General features: G+C 41.2%; 1 protein-coding gene across 1 annotated transcript; it reads right to left on the reverse strand.

The window, feature by feature from the left end:
- Window positions 1–7,206: 7,206 nt before the first annotated feature.
- On the reverse strand, window positions 7,207–8,653 carry LOC130998585 (uncharacterized). Its single transcript, XM_057924001.1, has 2 exons — window positions 8,050–8,653; window positions 7,207–7,959 (listed from the first exon to the last, which is right to left on the reverse strand). The coding sequence occupies exons 1-2, from the start codon at window positions 8,269–8,271 to the stop codon at window positions 7,207–7,209; spliced, it is 975 nt and encodes a 324-aa protein (XP_057779984.1). The 5' UTR covers window positions 8,272–8,653.
- Window positions 8,654–21,581: the final 12,928 nt, after the last annotated feature.

Here is a 21,581-nt window from a genome sequence, read left to right on the forward strand (position 1 = left end):
CTAGAATCTTGTAAGACATGTATTAATAGAGGTCTAATATAAATTGTGGTAGATTCCATAACTACGCATCTATAGTATAACTATCAAAAAACATTTTTTGATTAAAAATTAACTTTAGACCATTTTCAATTGAAAATTGATTTTAAAATTGACTGGCTAATTTGTAATTATAATAAAGTTGAATAATTATAATTTTGTTAGTGGAATTTGTGGAGCTTACTGATGTACAGTTCCTTTCATTGTTGGCCACTTTCTTAAAATGGAAATATTTAATTTAATTAACTCCAATTAATTAATTTAACTTTAATTTTCCACTTAAACCTAAACCCCCTTTAATAAACACACACAACACACGCACAACCTAAAATCTCTCCCTTCTTTTCCACCGGCCGACACCGCCGGCGATCGCTGCCCCACCCCGCCCCTGACCTCTCTTGCCTCTGCTCTCTCTCTCTCTCTCTCTCTCTCTCTCTCTCTCGTTGTGTGCACACTCGTCGCCTCTTCTCTCTCCCGCTCTCTCTTCGTCGGACGCTTCTCTCCTCTCTCTCGTCTGACCGCTGACTTCCCCGTCTGAATCTGTCGTCGTCTCCGGTGAGCAAGGCAGCAATTGTTGCGACCAGATATGAGGTGGCGCGACCCCACGTCGTCCCTTTATCTGCGCTGCGACCACTGTCGCCTTCTCGCATCTCCCTCTATCTCCAACTAGATAGGTGGCGCGATTTGGGGGCTAGGGCTTCCAGGAGGCGACAGCGGCTACGACCACCCTTTCCCCTCACCGTGAATTTTGGGGGCTAGGGCTCCAATTGTTGGCGGCCCAGTTGGGTGTCTGGGTTTGGAGATTTGTGATTTTTCCCCCTCACTGCGCGAATAGGTTGAAGAATTAAGGGGCAGCCGGCATCGCCGGCGCCGTCTCCCTCTCCTCTGGTCAATTTCTCTGGTTTTGAATTGATTTTTTAGTTTAACTGACGAATTTGGTTTGAATGTTTTCTCAAGAATTTGGTTTGATTTTTTGGAACAGAAAATGGTTTTAATTGGTTTTTTGGTTTGACAGCAAAATTCTTGGTTTGCATGTTGACAGTCGTCGCCGGAGCCGGCAGCGCCGGCGGCGGCCTCAAAAATGGAACAGAAGCATTGAGAAGAAAAATATGGACCACAATTAATTAACTCTTTAATTTTGATGGACTACACTTAATTAAAACATACTTAAAACATAATAATCTTTTTCTTAATCTTTGTGCCGAAAAGAATGTGGTCAACTTTAATGGGACAGAGGGAGTATAATATAAAGGTTTGGATTGTTGCGTTTGACTTGTTATCGATTCAAGTTGCTGGAGAGATTGGACGTAGAGAAATTTGGGAGCTATTGATTTCGATTGAGGGGATCGGGAGCTGTTCAGTTCGATTTGAAGGGGTTAGTTACATAAAGAGGAGTTGAATATTGAATTTGAGATAAGTATGGGGTGAATGATGGTGGGATCTTCCCTTCTGAGACTTGTTTTAGTTTTACTTTCTTTTCCTAATGTTTTTAGTCTTGATTCGGATGCTTAAGGAGCTCAGATTGTATATTTATATTACTATTTATGTGAAGAGAAAGATAGTCAATTTGATGTTCTAAGATAGTTGAAGGACACATCAAACGTTGAGAAGGTTGTTGAGTTGATTCTAATTCGCTGGCGCCTTTCCTTGCTAAGACGTATGAGATGGTGGATGATCCATCTACGGACTCGATTGTATATTGGAGTTCATTGTGATGAACCCTCCAGAGTTTTCCAGGGAGCTACTGCAAGCACAACAATATCTCCAGTTTTATTAGAGCATCCACATTGGGGTTACATGATAGCTTACTTGATGAGGGGGGACCACATTATGTAAAGAGGCTGCATTGGGATTACATGATAGCCTACATGATTTTTTTAGTTTTGATTTTTATGATTTTCACTTAAATTTAATTGCGCAAATTTAAATAACACATTTTACTAATAATTAAAATTCCATTAAAATAAAAAACCTAAAAATTACATAAAAAAATTTAAAAAAAATTAAAAATATAATTAAAATTACATAAATTAAAATCCTACTCTAGATAAGTCCACGACGCTTGAGCATTTCTTGGACCATGTGCTCGTGGGCCATCCTCTGTGCATCGCTCATATGCGTCGTACCCAAACTGAGGAGCTGCATATCGAGCTCCCTCTCCTTGAGCTCGTTCTTCTTGGCGTAGTCGGCGATGATTTTTTTCAAGTTCTGGTCGGACCGCTTCAATGCCTCTTTGTATTCCGATGATTGCTCGGAGCTTGCTGCCTTCCCCTTCCCCTTCGCTTTCGCCGCTCTCGCCGCCTTGTTCCCAATCGGCCGGGAAGACGAGATCTCCTCGCCCGACGTCGAAGTGGTGAAGCCGCCCTCCTCTGTAGTCTTTGTCCTCTTGGAGGAATGCAAGTCTCCCTCGAGGTACATCGACTTGAACTTGTGGTTGTGCCTAATAATTTTCCACGCGTTCCAGTAGTTGAAGGAGGCTTATTCGTGCTTCGACTTTTGAAGAGGATTTGGGCCTTATCCCGGAGCATATCGTCAAAATGGCCGGATGGCCACCAGGTGGTCGTCTCCACCCAAATACTCTCCCAGAGCCGCACATCTTGGGCCACTAGGATCCAGTGCCCTTGAATTTGGCGGTGCTTGAGGTTGGCGTTGATGAGTGGGTTGACACGAGCGACAATCCTCTTCCAGTATTCGTGCCCCTTTTGATTAGTCCCACAAATGGCGTCGTTGGTCTCCTCCGTCCAAATTGGGACGATGAGGTCTGTCTCATCAGGGGTGTAGGTATGACGAACAGTCTTTCCTCATTCCTCCTCCGCCACCGACGCTTGCCTATCATGCCGAATCTTGAGGGCGATTTCCTTCCTCAGGCTGCCTTTCTTCGGTTTGACGGCACTGTGGGCTGCCGGAGGCGTCTCCTCGTCGGTTGGAGGATCATCCCTCAAGTTACACCCCTCCAAATCGTGATGATAGTCGCCGGATAGATCGGGGCACCAATTTAGATCATAGTAATTTGGGTTGTGTGGATCTATGGAAATAGTAGAGAAAGGAAAGAAGGAAGAAGAAGGAAGAAAGAAAAGAGAAGATAAAGAGGAGAAAAAGAGAAAAAAATAAATAAATTCAAACGATCAAAAAAGGTACGCAAATCGAGGCAGTCAAAGCTGCCTTCAAATTTCAAAAATTGAATTTCAATATTTTTTTTAAATAGGGCGCGTGTAAAACACGCGCCGAAAAAATAACGCTATCGGGCATACACGATCCATCATGTAGCCCTCGTGTAAGGCTGCCTTGCAACGCCTTACACAAGCAACACCTTACACGAGTAGGTGCTATCGTGTAAGGCGTTGCCAATGCTCTTAGGCAGTTAAATACATATGTGAGTAGTTTGCTATCAACAACTTGAGTTGACGCATTTAGGATTAGAGATTTTACCTTTGTTTTGATTGATAAAAAATGTATATTATGCTCCTTGAAATTGAAGTGTCTATAAGTACCTCCAATGCTTTGGTTCTTTCTTTTATTACAAACTCTTAAACAGACACATGCTTACACTAGAACATAGAGAATTTCCCCTGTGATATTACTTGGCTAAATTCGCTTGGTGTTTGTAATGTAGTTATTCATAATCCTAATACTATTAAAGCACACTTTCAGCAGCACCATTTTTCCCGCCAAGAGCAGCATCCAGTTATCCAGTGTGGAAATCTGTTCCATATTATCTGCTATATTATCTTAAGCACTGCAGTTTCGGCTCTTCATTTTGGAGCCCAAATTCAAATTTGAATTTTGGAGCCCATTTTGTATCTGATAAGTGTGGTTGGAATTCCATAAATGCAGGTTCATTACATGTTATTTCAGCCAACATTTTTACAATGCAGAATTTTTTTTCTCTCTCCATGTGGTAATTTCCTGCAAACTTCCTCTCTCTATGCAGAGTTCATTACATGTTATGCTAATTCTTTTGTTTATTTTTATGTTTTTATGTGGTACTTTACTTTTAATTTTGTTAGTTTTCTGCTGTTTACTATTAGTTTCAATTACAACTGAGATACAATATAAAAAGTAGCTAATATTTAATTATGAATTTTCTCAGCAGATCAATGGAGCATGGAAGATCTGCAAAAGCCTCAATCTTTCAATGGAAGCATGGAAGATCTGCAAAAGCCACAAAAAAATGGTTTTAGTGTATATTCAAAATTTACAGCAAGTAGGCATCAAGAAAAAAAAATGATTTTAGTGTATATTCAAGATTTACAAGGGTTTCCTCATGTTAATTTTTCAACGAAAAAAATAAAGCAATAATCACATGCAAATACATATATATATTTGTGACAATACATAGTAGTAGCATTTTTGATAAAATAAATAAGTTAAGTATCAAGGCTCATAAAAAAATAAGTTTTGTAGCACATTTGACCTAAAGTACATAAGTACAAGTCAATAAAGTGAATGATAGTGACATATTACTTATTTTTGATTTAAAAATAACCAAATAAAACCAAAATCTGATAAAAATAAGGCGCGTGTTTTTAACTATTGGTATTAATTTTATGGCGTTATGGCGTGATTTTATGTGATCAAAATATGATTCTCTCTCTGATTTAAAAATAACCAAAATCACGTTAAAATCTGATTTAAAAATAACCAAAATCTGATTCTCTCTCTCTATTCACGTTTATGGCGTGATTTTATGTGATCTTATGGTTGTTGGGTGCATTTACACCAACTCAAAGTCATACACGACTTGTTAAGGAAACAACCTTAAATTCACGAAATTAAATGCTCCGTACACGGTTGTTGGTGGGTAGTTAATGAAGGATACCAACCAAATGTTCATTCATCAGACATTTGAACAAGAAAGAAGAAGAAAATCCTCTCAATACACATACACGGCTCGTACACGGTTGCTCATAAATTCAAAAAAAAATCATCTAACGGCTTATATTACATAAGGTATGTGAAATATGTTTTTTTTTTTTAAATTTCGACTGTACACGGTTAGTGTTCTTCAGTACACGGTTTGATTTTTAGTGATTTTTTGTTGTTTATTTTGATAATTATAGTATATATATGACTTATTACATGTTTTTCACTAAAAAACGGCCTAAAAAAACACTCTGTACGTAAATTACCTTATTTTTTAACCCTTAGTGTTCTGCCGTACACGATTAGGGTTTCCCGTACACGGTTGTGTACACGGTTGTACACGGAGGTCGATTTTGCTGTACACGGTTGGGTTTAATGTGATTTTGATGTTATTTTTAGCATGATTGTATATTCAGTTCGTGTATTGGGGTACACGGTTTCCTGTTTGTGTATTTAAATGTTGTATTTTTGTCGTTTTGAAGCAAATGTCGTTTCAAGCAATCGTTATACGGCACAGTAGTCAGTGGAAATTAACCGAGTATGAAGGCGGCGATGAGTTTGTCGTGTACGTGTCTGAGGAAGAGCTTTGTCATGCGAAGTTGATGCAAGAGTTGCACGATCAATTAAACGAGGATGGACGATCCACTTATATGCTTTTCTACATATCGACCACGGACGAAGGGCGAAAAATAAAAGTGGCTTTGAAGGCCGATTCAGATTTGAACCGGCTGATTTCCGAGCAGAAGAAATATCCTGTTGTTTACGTGATCAAGAAAGGCAAACAATCTGCGGCTCCGGTTCCTCAGAATCAGGAGCGGGTATATTATGAGGGACAACGTTCTACTGTGTTTCCTATCGAGACGGACGTTGGAAGAAGTAGGGACGATTCATCGTCGCAGGAGGAGGAAGACGAGTCCGAGTCTTCGGATGAGGAAGAAGAGGCGATACGACGCAGAGAGATATTGGATTCAGTGTCGACTGAACAGGAAGCGTGGAGACAGACAGGGCCTCAGAATTTCACATCGGATGATCAGCCCGATGTCGAGCCTCGTGTTGGAGTTCAGCAGCTTGAGGCACGTGACTGGGGGATTCCAGTCCTCGATTTTGACGATGCACCGGCATTAGGTTGGGAGGATTCAAACGTATTGGAGAGCGGGATATTATCAGTGGGGGCTCTATTCCGGTCGAAGGATGATTTGGCGATCGCTGTTGGCCTGTACCATATGGAGAATCACGTGGAGTACGCCGTGGAGCGTTCCAGTACGACCCGTTTGTGGTTTGTTTGCAAGCATGGCAACGATTGTCCGTTCACGCTGCGAGCCGTTCAGAGTGCATCGATCTGGAGAGTGATCAAGGTGGTGATGGATCATACCTGCCACACGGATTTGAATCGAACTGCCCCGAGACAGATTTCGGCTAGGGTTGTTAGAAGATATTTTGCACGGAAATTGGTAGGCGAGGGGGTCGTTTTGAAGCCGAAGGAGATGATGTCAGAGATACAGCGCTTATTCGGTATTGAGATCAATTACAGCTTCGCTCTCCGTGCAAGAAACATCGCGATTGAGATGACGTATGGTGATTTTGGGAACTCGTATCAGATGCTCCCATCGTATTTGTATATGCTGAGAATGAGTAATCCCGGCACATTATATGACCTTGAGATGAAGGATGATCGCAAGTTCCATCATATGTTTGTTGCACTTGGACAGAGCGTGGCTGCCTTTGAGAAGGGTTACTTGAGGCCGGTCATCGTCGTAGACGGGACCCATCTGAAGGGAAGGAACGGCGGTATTTTGTTCGTCGCTGTTACAAAGGATGGGAACGAAGCAATATTTCCTCTCGCAGTTGGGCTTGGTCCTATCGAGAACGACGAGTCTTGGACTTGGTTCTTCCACCGACTGCGGACTTGCTTTGGTCAGCCGGATGATCTCTTGATTGTGTCTGATCAGCGCAAGAGCATCAGAAATGCTGTGGAGTGTGTCTACCCGAACGTCCCTCACGGGTTGTGCTATTACCATCTGCAGAAGAATCTCGCGCATTATGGGCACCATGTAGCTGCAGTCTTCAAAGCAGCGGCATATTCGTATCGATCAGACGATTTTCAAAGGAATTTTTCTGCGCTTCAACTACTGAAAGTCAACGCGCACACACGCCTCGACACTATTGGTGTGGAGAGATGGGCCAGGTCCAAGTGCCCTGTACGACGCACGAGCTTCATGACGTCGAATGCTGTCGAGACGATGAACAGTAGACTGTTGTGGGCACGACGCCTCCCGGTTGCTTCATTGATCGAGACCTATCGAGCCATTATGGAGAAATGGTTCGATAGGCGACGCATCTCGACTGCATCGAGGTCACATGAGTTGACTGAGGTAGTAGAGGAATGTGAGATGTAAACCGTCTGTGACTGGGTCTCGGCTGGTCGAACTCCTCACTCCCGTGTCTATGACGACTGGCATGGCTGGATGATGATCTATGCTTCCTCGAAGAAGATCGCCCACCGAAGATATCCTTCACAGCGGCCACGACCTTCCGTGTAATTTTGGCAACCAGTCCATGCTCGGAGTCGTCGTCTACAATCGCCCGCCGCACCTCAGGGATCACGGTCCGGATCTGCTCCCGTGTCACGCTCTCAGTGACACGGGCAATCAAGTCCTCGTCACATCGCCTCCAATAATCAGCATCTGGATCTGCTCGAGGCCCTGAATCATCGAACTCCTGCGGCCTGGGCCGCTTCGACGGGCTACCAGTCGGATCAGCATACATCTGCCTATGCCGCTCAACATGGACAGGCTGCTTCCCACGAGCCTTCTCTGCTCGTGAGCTACTCCTCGGCACAGGAGGCGGCCTAACAGGAACAGGCTCTGCTCGTGAGCTACTCCTCTGCACAGGAGGAGGCCTAACAGGAGGAGGCGGTTCCGGTACAAGTGGCTCTGTCAAGCCGGCATATTTCCCTCCAGGATGGTATCGTACAGAAAAAGGGTCGGGAAGCCTCAGAGTCTGCAAATACCATGAATCATTCTCCTCCTCGACCGGTTCGAGTGTCCGGTGACACTCGTCCTGCACAAAGATGAATCGATCATTTTTCATTATTCGTTAATCATAACATAATAAAAGGGTTGAAATTGTAAAAAAAACAACAATAATTACCTCATCAGCATAAAAAAAGTGGGCGAAGTCAGAAGCCGACTTCCAAGTCGTCCAGTTGACCAATCGTGGCATCTGGAAGCTCGTGTCACGAGCCCCACACGCGCGGCCCAACCTCGGAATGGCCTCGTACGACCAAATCTGTAATGCCCATATGGGCCCATAGAAGTGGTACGTCTTCCTAGTACCGGTAATCTCCGCGGGATGCTTCTTCAACACACTCATCCCATGGCACAAAATCTGGAATGAGTAAGAGCCCCACGGGAAGTCGATCCATGCCTGATCGTCCTCTACCAGTGCCCACACCCAATCGTGCACGTATTTATAATCCCGACAGAAGATGAGATCATACGCCACGAGAATATTGGCCACCCTCAAATAATCCTGGGCACTGTTGCCCAGACTGCGGCTAACGAACCGCTTCCGCAGATCCTTCACTTCCACCTTCTTGCCTTTCAAAACTCGGTGCCATAGACTCTGCTTCCCAACACGGTGATCCACATTAGGATCAAAACACTGCGGGGATGGCCCGAAGCACAACCCTGTCACCAGACAATACTCCACTGCGCCGAATCGAATGTCGTGTCCACCAACGTGGAACCACTTCTCCCACGGACCGAATGCTTCGTCATACAACTCCCGTGCAAGAAGATGGTGCAGTGCGGCATTCGCACTATCCCACCTCTTCAACTGAAGTAAATGCCCAAACGGACCTTTCTTAAATTGTTCAAAACACCGGTAATGCGTCAGACAGGTCTCCACTTCCTTCAGTGTTTTGTCCTTGATGTAGTGATTGATTCATCCGGCATAACCTTGCATGTACGGACGTAACCAAACATGTCTCGGAGGCTGCAATTAATTCAAAATGATGATCAGTATCAAAAAATATCAACCGTGTACGATTCTAGACCAACCGTGTACAACCGTGTACGATTATAGACCAACCGTGTACAACCGTTTCAGACTATAGACCAACCGTGTACAACCGTGTACAACCGTGTACGGATGAACAAACCGTGTACGGTTGTACACAGTTAAATCTAGCACGAAAAATACATCTATACGTTGAAAATACATAATTATGGCATATTAAATCATTTAATACTAATCGTGTCACATAAATACCTAATCGTGTACAACCGTGTACGGAAGAACCATACACGGTTGTTCAAATTACTTTCCAGATTCAAAATTTCGCAAATTACCAACATTATGCCATACATAAACACCTAATAATCAACTATTGTGCACAATTTAACAATACAAAACACATAAATTCAAATTTTAACAAATATATTTCACGGTTACTTACCGGATTCGGCGTCGGGTATTTTTCCCTCCTCGATGTACTCGGGCGATGGCCTCGTTCTACAGGCTGTTCTTCCTCTCTCGAGTAGTCGGATTCAGTTTCACTCATTGTTAATTGAGAAGATAGAATAATTCACGAAGTCGTTTTTGCTCTATTATGGAGTACACGGCTTTGGGGTTTCAATTTTCAAACCACACACGGTAGGTAGTTTGTAGAAAAGAGTGAGAGGCGTGAAATTGGGTGAAATTTTGCTCTCAAATTGGATGAGATTTGAGCTTGTACAAGAGAGGGAAATGGTCTGCACACACGGTAGTTTCACTTGGAAATTTTCTTGAGCAAAAGAGTGAGAGGCGTGAAAATTCTGTGCATACACGGGAGGCTAGGGTTCGTGTAGGAAGAGAGAGAGAAAAACAATATAGGACAAAATTGATTTTGATAGAAGATTCGAAAATTGACTTACTTTTTTATTTGAATGCTGTGGCCGAGATTTTGTGGGGATGTGGACATTTTTAATAATTTTTTTTATTAGATATTGGGAGAGAGAAGTGATATATGTGGGGACCATTAGATATTGAGAGAGAATGTGCTACAAAACTTATTTTTTTATGAGCCTTGATACTTAACTTATTTATTTTATAGAAAGTGCTACATAAAAACACGCGCCTATATATTTCGATATTTCGATGGATATCAAATCCAAGAATTTATTGTATATTAGTAATCTGCATCTTAGAAATTTTGATAGAGGACTAAGAAATCCTAGCATGTGGATATCTTTCATTTTCATTAGTTTTTCATTTATTTGTCTCATGAACATTATTGAACACAAAAAAGAGTTCATTATACTCCCTCCGTCCCCAAAATAAGTTCCTCTTTGGGGACGGCACAGGTTTTAAGGAAAAGTGGTAAAGTGTATTGGTAGTGGAGAAAAATATGTTATAATTAGTATTGAGAGTGGTGAAAATGTGAAAAAGTGTTATAATTAGTATTGAGAGTGGTGAAAAAGTGAAAAGTAAGAATAAATAAAGTATTATTAGTGGTGGGGTAGTTGTCCAAAAATGGAAAGAAAGAAAGAGGAACTTATTTGGGGGACGTCCCAAAAAGGAAAAAGAGGAACTTATTTCAGGGACGGAGGGAGTATATATTTATTTTCCTTTCAGCGTGCGTTCCTATCTGTTCTATAAACGAAAAAAAAAAATCTTATGCAGACGAGGAAAAGGCCGAGATCTGGAGGCCGGGCTTGAGTGACGCCGTCGTTTGAAACCCGAACGACGACAGCTGGATACGGGCTGTGCAGAGGGATGCGGCGGGAGTCGTCGACAGGAACTTCACTCCGGCTCCTCCACCACCGTACAAAGATGTGGTGGCGTTAGCGGCTGCTTCGCCTTTTACGCTGTCAGTATTTTTGTCCGATTCTGAAATTTAGGTGAGAGGCTAGGGTTTTATTTTTAAGAGTGGCCAAAGAAAACGATGCAGACGAGTGAGAAGGTGAATATGGAGAAGGCTGGAATTGAAGGGAAAAAGGATACAGACGAGGGATAAAAGGAAAAGGAAAGATCTGGAGTTTGGAGATAGTGGTGCCGCTCATGTGTGTTAAACCCTAAAATGAGAGAAGTATTATGTACACTCTAAATTGAGGAGTAATTAATTAATAGTTGGGCTTTATCTATGGGCTTATTGTGGGCTAGCCATGTACACCACCAACAACCAGATAAAATTGTGGGCTCTAAAAAAAGAAAAAAAGTGACACCCATTAAATCAAACATTCAAACAAAATAAAATTTAACTATATAACTAATAATCTTTGTACAAACATGCCGAGCCAAGTGGCCAGTAGGGGTATACCAAAGACCATTCATTGCATGAATCAATATTTAATCTCTTTCAATTTAATCCACTTAATACTTTTTGTTATACTCCCTCCGTCCCCAAAATAAGTTCCTCTTTGGGAACAGCACGGGTTTTAAGAAAAATGGTAAAGTGTATTGATAGTGGAAAAAAATATGTTATAATTAGTATTGGGAGTGGTGAAAAGGTGAAAAAGTGTTATAATTAGTATTGAGAGTGGTGAAAAAGTGAAAAGTAAGAATAAATAAAGTATTATTAGTGGTGGGGTAGTTGTCCAAAAATCAAAAGAAAGAAAGAGGAACTTATTTGGGGGACGTCCCAAAATGGAAAAAGAGGAACTTATTTCAGGGACGGATGGAGTATTATTATTCATAGTGCATGCACAAAGAGTAATTTAGAAAAAAAAAACATACATAACCCATGCTAATGAAAACTATCGAAAAAGTTTAGTTAAAAATTTACTATTATTGCGAATTTAGTTACCATTTTTAATTCCTTCCTCATTTTCCTTTATTTTAAGAAACACTAACTCAATAATTTTGCTATTACGCCTAACATCACAAAAGCATTCTTGAGCACTTAAACAACTCATAAGGATACCTATCATTCGAACGTATAGGTAGTGAACCTAAAACGACGATATAAACTTCTATTCCTTCATCATTGAAGCCTTGAGTCATGTGGGCATTAAAATGCCTCCTCCAATACAACTTTTTCTTAAGCCGCAAGGATTCGAGAAACCAACTTGACAATAATATCCATTGGTTCGTTAAGGCTCAGTTCGTCCCAAACACGACGCTGAACATGATTTCATGAGTTCAAAGACTCAAAACGACAATATGATTTGATGCAAAGCCTTAACTAGTTGGTAATCGAGACATCTTCCAACAAACGAGGTCACGTCTCGTTCGTTCCTTCCAACTAGAATTTTTCTTGTAGATCTTAATACAACTTGGTTCTTCCTAGGTGGCAGTATAAGGGTGCAATGGATTTGTTCACCATCTTATTCTTAAGTTCATAATCATGGAGATGCATATCCCATATTCAAGGATTTTGTAGATAGCACCACCTGATTCCTTATGGTAATCCTTGAGATTTCTTGCCCTTATTCACGTAGGCAACTAATCTAACTTCTCATCATTCCTTCATACTTCTACCACCATTTTCCTTAAGCTGGGTGGTTTAGTCGTTTATATCCTCACCTCATCATAGTTCCTTTACGAGTTTCTTTTCTTTTAGCAAAAGACATTCTAATTTAGACGAGACATTGTAGCTTGATGTGTTGGCTATTACATTAGCCTTGTCCAGATGATAGATAATACAATAGTCATAGTCTTTTACTAATTCGAGCCACTGTCTCATATTGAGATTCTTCTGTTTGAAAAAGTACTTCAAACTTTTGTGATCGGTGTAGATTTCACACCTAACATCATCTAGATGATCTCCATATTTTCAATGCATGCACTACCGCCGCTATTTCCAGATTTTAGGTCGGATAATTCAATTCATGTGGTCCAAGTTGTTGCGATGCATATGCAATTACTTTGCCTTATTTCATCAACACGCATCTTAGTCTATTCTTTGATGCATCCGTGTAGATCACATATTCCTTGTCTGGTTCCGGAATCGTTTTCTTCCTAAGCAACTGTGTCATCGGCCTTGCTATCTTTGAAAATTCCTCAATGAATCTTCCATAGTAGCCAGCCAATCCTAAGAAACTTTTGATCTAAATTAGGGTAGTTGGCGACCTTCATCCTTGTACTGCTTTCACTTTGGCGGGATCCACCTAATACCTTCTGAAGACACGATGTGTCCCAGAAATATAACTTCTTTGAGCCAAAACTCACATTTACTGGATTCGGCATAAAGACGTTCATCCCTTAGCGTTTGCAACGCAGTTCTCAAATGTTCCTTATGTTCCTCTCCGTTCTTGGAGTAGATGAGGATATCATCAATGAACACCAAGATGAGCTTATCCAAGTAAGAATGAAATATTGTGTTCATGAGATTCATGAAAACCGTTGGCGCATTTGTTAGTCCAAACGGCACAACTACGAACTCGTAGTGACCATATCTTGTTCGAAAATCCATTTTAGGTATATCTTCATGTATAACCTTATCGATCTTAGAGAATACACTCACGCCTTTGAGTTGGTCGAATAAATTATCAATCCTTGGCAATGGATACTTGTTCTTGAGCTTTAGCTTGTTCATTTCTCGATAATTTATGCATATCCTCAAAGTGCCATCCTTCTAATTGACAAACAATACAGGTAAATTCTTGTAATTGGATCTTCAATTCCTCCAACTCCTTCAAAACCATCCAGTACGGTGCTTTTGATACTGGCATCGATCCTGATTCTAAATTGATGGTAAATTCTACTTGTCTATCAGGCGGCAACCCTGGCAAATTTTTCAGAAAAATATCTCAAAATTCCCGTAAAATCTCTACGCCTTCAATTGTCCCTTCTGTCTCAACTCCTCTGCTCAGGTATACGAGGGAGGCTTGGCAGTCTTTCTTGTTCATCATCTTCCTCGCTTGTAAGGCTGAAATAATCGGCACTTCGTTCCCCATGCTTATCCGTGAAAACTTAAAGTGTCCCTCTTTGGAAAGTTAAAAGCGATTTTCCGCTCCTCGTATAAAGTTGTGGCATAGTTCTTAGCTAACCAGTCCATCCTCAGGATTACATCAACGACCTATATTGGTATAAAATAAAAGTTGTTTGCTACAACCTTATTTGCTCGTATGCTTAACTCTAGCTTTGAGCAAGCATGTGCCTCTACCGTCGTCCCTCATATGGGCGAAGAAATTCTCATGTCATGATTACCCTTTCTGAGTCTGAGTTTTAGGGTATCTACACATACACTTGAAATGATAGAATGTAAGTTACCCGTATCGAATTGAAGTATTATAGGCATCTTGAGTAGCGTGCCCATACTTATCGGGTTTCCTTGGTTGCTTATTTGTTTATTCCTTTGCCGGGCATAGGTTCTAACTTAAGGGGATTGTGGTGGATATAGTAGTTGTTGTCCTTGAATGACCCTGAATGGATAGGCTTGACCCGCTTGATTCAACCTTAACATTCCTCCGTGTGGCCCTCACTTGCCAATCTTTAGCAAAATGGCCCTTCTGACCATATTTAAAGCAGGTATTACTACCATCCAAACATACACCATATCATGACTTGGAGTACTTCGAGTATAGAGACGCCCCAAGCTGGCCCTGATTATCCCTAGCAGGTCCTACATTTGTTTGATGTCCTTGCCCTTGGGCACTATGTTTCCTACCAAGGCCTCTTATCATTTCGACTATCATAGTAGTCTTTGTTTTCGTTATTGTTATTGTTTTTACCTTTCCATTACCTTCTTCCCCAATCATTTGCTCCCTTAGTAGAGTTTGTGTCGGGCGATTCTCGGGCATAGCTATCTTGGCGTCCAGAGCTTTGCTGAGCAATTCAGAGTACGTAAACTTAGTATAGTGGGTGAGTGCCATTCTTATCTCAACTTTAGGCCAAAGCGAATATTATCTGTCATCTTTTCCAATGTGGCCACCTACTGTGGGGCATAACGGACATGCCACTGAAAATATGGTTGTACTTTTTCATACTCCATCTTGTTTTACTTCAGATTGAACTCTTTCTTTTCCTTCCTCTTATAGCAGCTATTGGAAAAATATAATTGTCACATATATCCGTCTGAAAGTCTTCTAAGACAAGTTTGTCAACCCACCCTTCTTGAGTCATCGCTTTTCTTTTGGCCTTCTACCAAAATCTGCAAATTCAGTCCACTGGCATGCAACACAGGAAGTCGTTCTTATGCGGGACGTCGAAAGAAATTGAAGATCTTCTCTATCGCCTTAATCCAACGTTTTCCATCAATTGGATTCCCAATTCCAATCTATAGAAACAAGATTTACCTAAGAAAAGGTCCATCGTCCTTTCGTGTGAAAGAATATTAAATTTAATTAATAATCGATTTGCCCGATGATCTTCTCTTGGATTATCTTAATTCACCATACATCGATTAAACCTAGCATGCTCCTATTAATTTAAGTGCTGTAACTTGGAGTTAGAATCACTTACTTGTGAATTGAATGCAGAGGCTGTTGACAATTGAATCGAAAGACTCCAGTTCTGACCCAATTCGTCACTGAACAGGTCACCCAACTTCAACACTCCATTTGACCCCTCAAACGACCTCCAATCGTATTTTTTTTACAAAAATATGACTTCTTCATCTTCGAAAGAGCTTTCCGTAGCCGCCTATTTCACCTCAATCGGAGTTCTGTAGAGGAAGTTATGGCTGTTTTTTGAATACTGCCAGAACTTGATTTCCTGCGAAAATCTGACTCCAACTCAGATCTTCTGAACTGTATCCCACTCAGTTCCCAACGTTGGATGGGCAACGAACTATGAGAACTCCCAAAGAATTCGACCCCTACAGTTGGCGCCTCCTTATTGCTCTGCTCTCTAAAACCCTAATTTTTGTGTCTTATTCTGAGAGCAGATATCTGTATTTAAAGACAAAACACAGACCTAGGGCCTTAATAACTGTAGTAGGCGACTCCTACTGGGCTCAGGAGACTTTGGCCAGTCCAGGGATCAAATACAAGGAATAAAAATGGCTTAAAATGAATTAATTCTTATGATCAGCCATATCACAATTAATTCATAAATATTAATTCATTCCAGTAGAGAATCAATATTAACTCACCCCTTTATTATCGATGATGAGTCGAGCTTGTATTTAGACTTATTAGACCTCTGTATTTAAAATATCCGACATCCATTAATTAATTAAAGCTCTGACAGCTTATATTAATTAGGGTTAATAGCCGAAAAATACATGAACTATTCCCGAATTTGTATTTTGCACATTACCTTCAAAAATAGCTCCAGAATACACCACCTTTTAATTTAGTTGCAATTTGCACACGGCGAAAGTTCCAGCAGCTCTTAAGTTTGACTGACGATGACGTGGATAGTATTTAACATTACATGGCATTACTTGTGGCCTTTTTTACACGCTGGCAAACCACGTGGGCAAAACGACGTCGTTTTGCCCAAAAATTAAATTTCCTAAAAAAAAAAAACAAATACCTCCCTGGCCGTCTCCCTCCTCTCTAAGCACTAGATCTACCGGTGACGACGAAAAGTACCGCCACCACCTCCCTCTGTCCACCGACGACCGCAGCAAGCCAGCCGCCGCCTGCTTCTCCGGCGAGGAACGCCTCTGTGAGATCAACATGGCAGCTCAACTGCCACCTCCACCACCCAGATCTGGAACCGTTGCCTCCCCCCTTACACCTCCACTCAACCGCCACTCCTCCGACGAACCCAGCCACCACGCCACTGAAGGATTAATAGCCCCAACGAGATCATTTCTTGGATATCTTAATTTACCATACAACGATTAATCCTAGCATGCTCCTATGAAAATAATTGCTGCACGTTGGAGTTAGAATTACTTACTTGTAAAGCGTATGCAGAGGCTGTCGATGATTGAATCGAACGACTCCGGTTCTGACCTTCTGAACTGTATCCCGCTCAGCTTTCACCGTTGGATGGACAACGTTCTACGAAAGTCCCAAGGGAGAATCTGCTTACACGTTTCTGGCGCCTCTCTGCTCTCTCAAAACCCTAATTAATAAGTGTGTGTTTTTTTTAGAACAGACAGCTGTATTTAAATAAATAAATACGTATGGGGCGCCAGTTTCTTAGTGTTAGGCGTCTTCTCGTCTTTCTAGGGCTAGGAGACTTTGACCAGTCCAGGGACCAGATACAAGGAATAAAGATGGGCCTCAAATAAATTAATTCTCCATTGTCAGCCCATACCATAATTAATTTATAAATATTAGTTCATTCCACTAGAGAACCAATACTGACTTGTATTTAGACTTATTGTCGGTGATGAGTCGGAGCTTGTATTTAGACTTATTAAATCTCCGTATTTAAAATATCTGACATCCATTAATTAATTACAGCTTTGACAGCTTAAATTAATTAATCTCTTTGTAATCCTTAAGCAGTACCACTCAAACCTTATTATTGCGCCTAAACTTAATCAACCTGCAGGGTTTGACGCAATAAACCTTATTGAGCTCTTTAAGGGGGTGTCATTATCCTATACCGGATACGGGTACTAATACAGATAATCAAATATCATATATTGACCGCTATCACCCAAGAAACAGAGTACTCAAGTTACTATATAACTCTCACCCATAGTAAGTCAAAGTGATATACGAACCAACATATATATTTGAAATCTTATTAGTATTAAGATTATATTAAGTCACCGAGATCTTTGATTCTTCACTTAAGTCAGATAGAAGAATACATCTCACTGTGATCCTATCAATACGTTATGACGTACCAGTATAGACAAGTAGTCAAGACAAACTACTTTCATCTATACCGCAGCCTAAATCGATGACTCGTCCTGAAGTCATCTCGGCTGTGATCATTTTTATATCTCTTAAGGTTATTCCAATTATATGATCTTCTGTGATCTACAACACACCATATAATCTACTTATAAAGAGATAAATGACATACATGTGCAATCATGAACACAATCAGATAGGAGATTAGATAGTGGTAACAGGAAACATTGTATACAAGCATAAAACGTTCTTTCTTTATAGTATACAAATCCAACAGCCACGGCCTCATCTCCCTCTCTTCTTTCTCGGTGACACACAAACAGCGCCGCTGCCTGCAAGACCCTAGCCCCAACTCTGACGACCCAGCCACCGCATCGCCTCTCCCTCAACCCTCTCATCCCATCTCCTCTACTCCGGCGGACTCACCGAAGGCCACCACCTCCATCTCAGATCTGGATATTAACACTGCCCCACGGGGCGCCGCCTCCTTTCTCCCGGTGATAGCGTCTGAATTGGGGATCTAGGGGCGGAGACATGGCCGGTGGCAAAGGGAATAGAGAGGTAGGAGCTAGGGCACGACAGTGGTGGTGTGAAGCTACAGACCACGGTCGTCGGAATCGAAAGGGTGGCGTCTGGTTGGGGATCTAGGAACGGAGACATGGCCGGTGGCTGTGTCTTCGCCGGATTTCAGAGAGAGGCGACGACCTAAGGTAGTGCGTTGTGTGTGTGAGTTCTCAGGTTCAGGTGTTAGTGTATGTGTCTGGTCTGTGTGTGAGACATGAGAGAGAGGGAAGTCGGGAGAGGTGAGGCCAGTTGGCTGCTCGTCGGAGCAGATGAGAGAGGGGGTGCCTTTGGCGCTCCTCGCCGATGGCATTTGGCCGAAGGAGATAGAGGGGTCAGGTGAGAGGGATGGTCCAGAGAGAGAAGTCAACGAGTTTGCAGATTTGTTATTTTTTTATTATTTTTTTATTAAAAAAGCTTGACAAAAATGATGTCATTTTATTTGATCACCAGTGCGTCCACGTCTACAAATTCTGGGAGACACGTCATCTCGAATTTAAGGGATGGTCAACGCATTTGCAAATTACAACTAAATTAAAAAGTCATGTATTCTGTGGCTATTTTTGAAAGTCATGTGCAAAATGCAAATCCGGTGATAGTTCGTGTATTTTTCGGCTATTAACTCTATTAATTAATCTCTCTGTAATCCTTAAGTAGTACCACTCAACCCTTATTATTGCATCTGAACTTAATCAACCTGCAGGGTTTAACGCAATAAACCTTTTGAGCTCCTTAAGGGGATGTCATTATCCTATACCGAATACAGGTACTAATACAGATAACCAAATATCATATATTAACCGCTATCAACCAAGATACAGAGTACTCAAGTTAATATATAACTCTTACCTATAGTAAATCAAAGTGATACACGAATCAACATATATATTTGAAACCTTATTAGTATTAAGATCTTATTAAGTCACCGAGATCTTGATCCTTCACATATGTCAGATAACATGCTAGTTTAGAGTTGATAATTTTCATGAATTCTATCTTTGCTGCACACTTTCTTGGTGCTTAGTTGATGATTATCGATTGTTTACATGTTAGCATTGCTGGTTTTCATGAGAATATGTTATCATTTGAGGATTAAGCATGATTGGGGGGGATAAATTTTGTTGTGTGAGATGAAGTTTGCTGGGAAGTTGATTGGGCGATGGATAGTTATGTTGGTAAAAATTCTGTGAAGTAAAGAATGATTATTAACTTAAGATTATCACAAGTACTAAGAGACGACGTGGTCCCTCGACTTCCCGCGCCCCGGCCGAGCTCACACGGAAGGATCCCGAGTTTCATGGGGTCGTTTTGATAGATGAGGCGGATCGCCCTAACTTCAATGTGCTCGGGTCACGCCCGATTGAGCCTACTTGATATGCCGATCATGACCTCCTTCGGGAGATGGGCATATATGATGATGTGAGGAAGACGTTTGAAAACATTGGATGGACCTAGATCTTCATAGGTGGTCGGCCTACGTATGATAGGGTGACACTCGAGATGATGAGCATCCTCAAGTTTGAGGACAACAAGTTGTATTTCCAGCTAAATAATGTGTGGGAGGTCGACATTCCAATCACCGCTTACATGAGAGCACTTGGTTGTCCACCAAGCGGCCACACCATCAAGTCTGTGGGAGCAGAGTTCCATGCCGGTAGATTCTAGCGAGAGTTAGTGTTGCCAAACACTAAGACTTTTGAGTTGGGAACCTCCAGTGCGGTGGACATTCGAAATCCAGTTATTAGAATGGCACATCGCATCATTGCCCACAAAGTCTTGGCTAGAAAAGATAATAGTCACGTGAGAGATTTGGAGCTCTTCAGGCGATATTGACGAGCACACATGTTGATATCACTGAGACTCTCCTTAAGCAGATCCAGAAAGCAGCAAACAGTCATGCAGGGACGATAGTCATTGGAGGGTAGCTTACATCCCTCGCCTTGCACGTTTGCCCCGCAGTACATACTTGGGAGCGGCTACCGGGTGACATCTTACTTCATGGCCGCCGTATGGTGTCTAACAGATTTATCACGCGAGCCCAACCGCTTTTCAAGTTCTGGCAAGACAAAGGCGATCACTTCCTCCTGCCGAACCCGGCTCTCACTCATGTAGCCGGGCTCCATGATAAGAGCAATTGGTTGATGAATACGTCCGCCCATGAAAGAGCAATGGGAGGAGAGCAGGGAGTTGAGCCGGTTGCTCATGATCACGAAGTGGAGGAAGGACCCGAGATGGAGGCAGAGGCAACCCATGGAGCTCCCTATGATCTTGCTGAGCTCGTTGAGAGGATGCAGCAGCTGCAGGCATCCACCGATGCGATGATGGCAGCAGCAGGAGTACGCTCGGCAGCAGGCGTGGCAAGAGGAGTACCTCCGACAGTTCCAGAACTTTCAGAGTCATTTTGAAAGACTTTCTTCTTGATGAGACTGTAAGTATGCTCACCATAGCCTACATCTATTGTTTCCTCCAAACTTATTTTCGAGCATTTGCTCCTTAATAAATTTAGGGGAGGGGGATGGAGATTGGCAATGGTTTGCATCATTTTTTTTCGTTTTTCTGCCTTGATTTGTGTTGCTGTATTTGTAGAAAAGTATTCTGGGCCTTTACCTAAATTGGATAAACAAACATTTTCATGAAATATCAGAGCTTATATAACTCAAGGTAAATTTCAACAAAATAAAGTCCACCTTGAAAGTGGAGATTCAATGCTCGGCTTGCTTGAAGCTTCACTTCCTTTGGTTATTCGAACCTACAATAAATCTATTTTCAAATAGTTTCGATGTTCCATTCTATTTTCTAAAGAATAGGGAATTTCTAACTATTGATACACTTTGCTCGAATTAAATGAATAATACTAATAAATTATTGAAGATAATGAATTAAAAATTAATAACTTAGTGAAAATTAAATAAATAATGAATTTAAAATTTTTAAGATAATTAGTAATTTAATTAGAATATAAACTTAATGAAATTAAATAAATAATAAATTTTAAAGCTTATAAAATAATTAATAATAATTTAAAAACTTATAGCAGCAACATCGGCCCACAATTAAATAAAAGAAGTCAGTCCATCAATTAATAAAAGAGAGCCCAAAATCACCCCACCTTTAGTTAAAAGAAATTGGAGCCCAATCTATATATAATATAAAACACCAGTTTTCTTCCCTCCAATTTAATGGCATTTTTGCAATTATAATGTCAATTAAGGATAAAAGTTTAGAAATTAAAAGAGAGTGGGGTGAGAGGAGAGAGAAATGTAGAAATCTGAGATAACTTACGCTTCATCTACTATCATTTTTTCCCACATTTTCTCTCTCCTCATTTTCTTATACATTCACCCATTTATTCTCAATTCCAAATTTTTCTCTCTTCTAACCTATTTTTCATATTTAGATAATTTTCTATAAATCTTTAAATTTAATTTATGA

This window comes from Salvia miltiorrhiza, chromosome 8 (assembly GCF_028751815.1).
Source record: "Salvia miltiorrhiza cultivar Shanhuang (shh) chromosome 8, IMPLAD_Smil_shh, whole genome shotgun sequence".
Lineage (NCBI taxonomy): Eukaryota > Viridiplantae > Streptophyta > Magnoliopsida > Lamiales > Lamiaceae > Salvia > Salvia miltiorrhiza.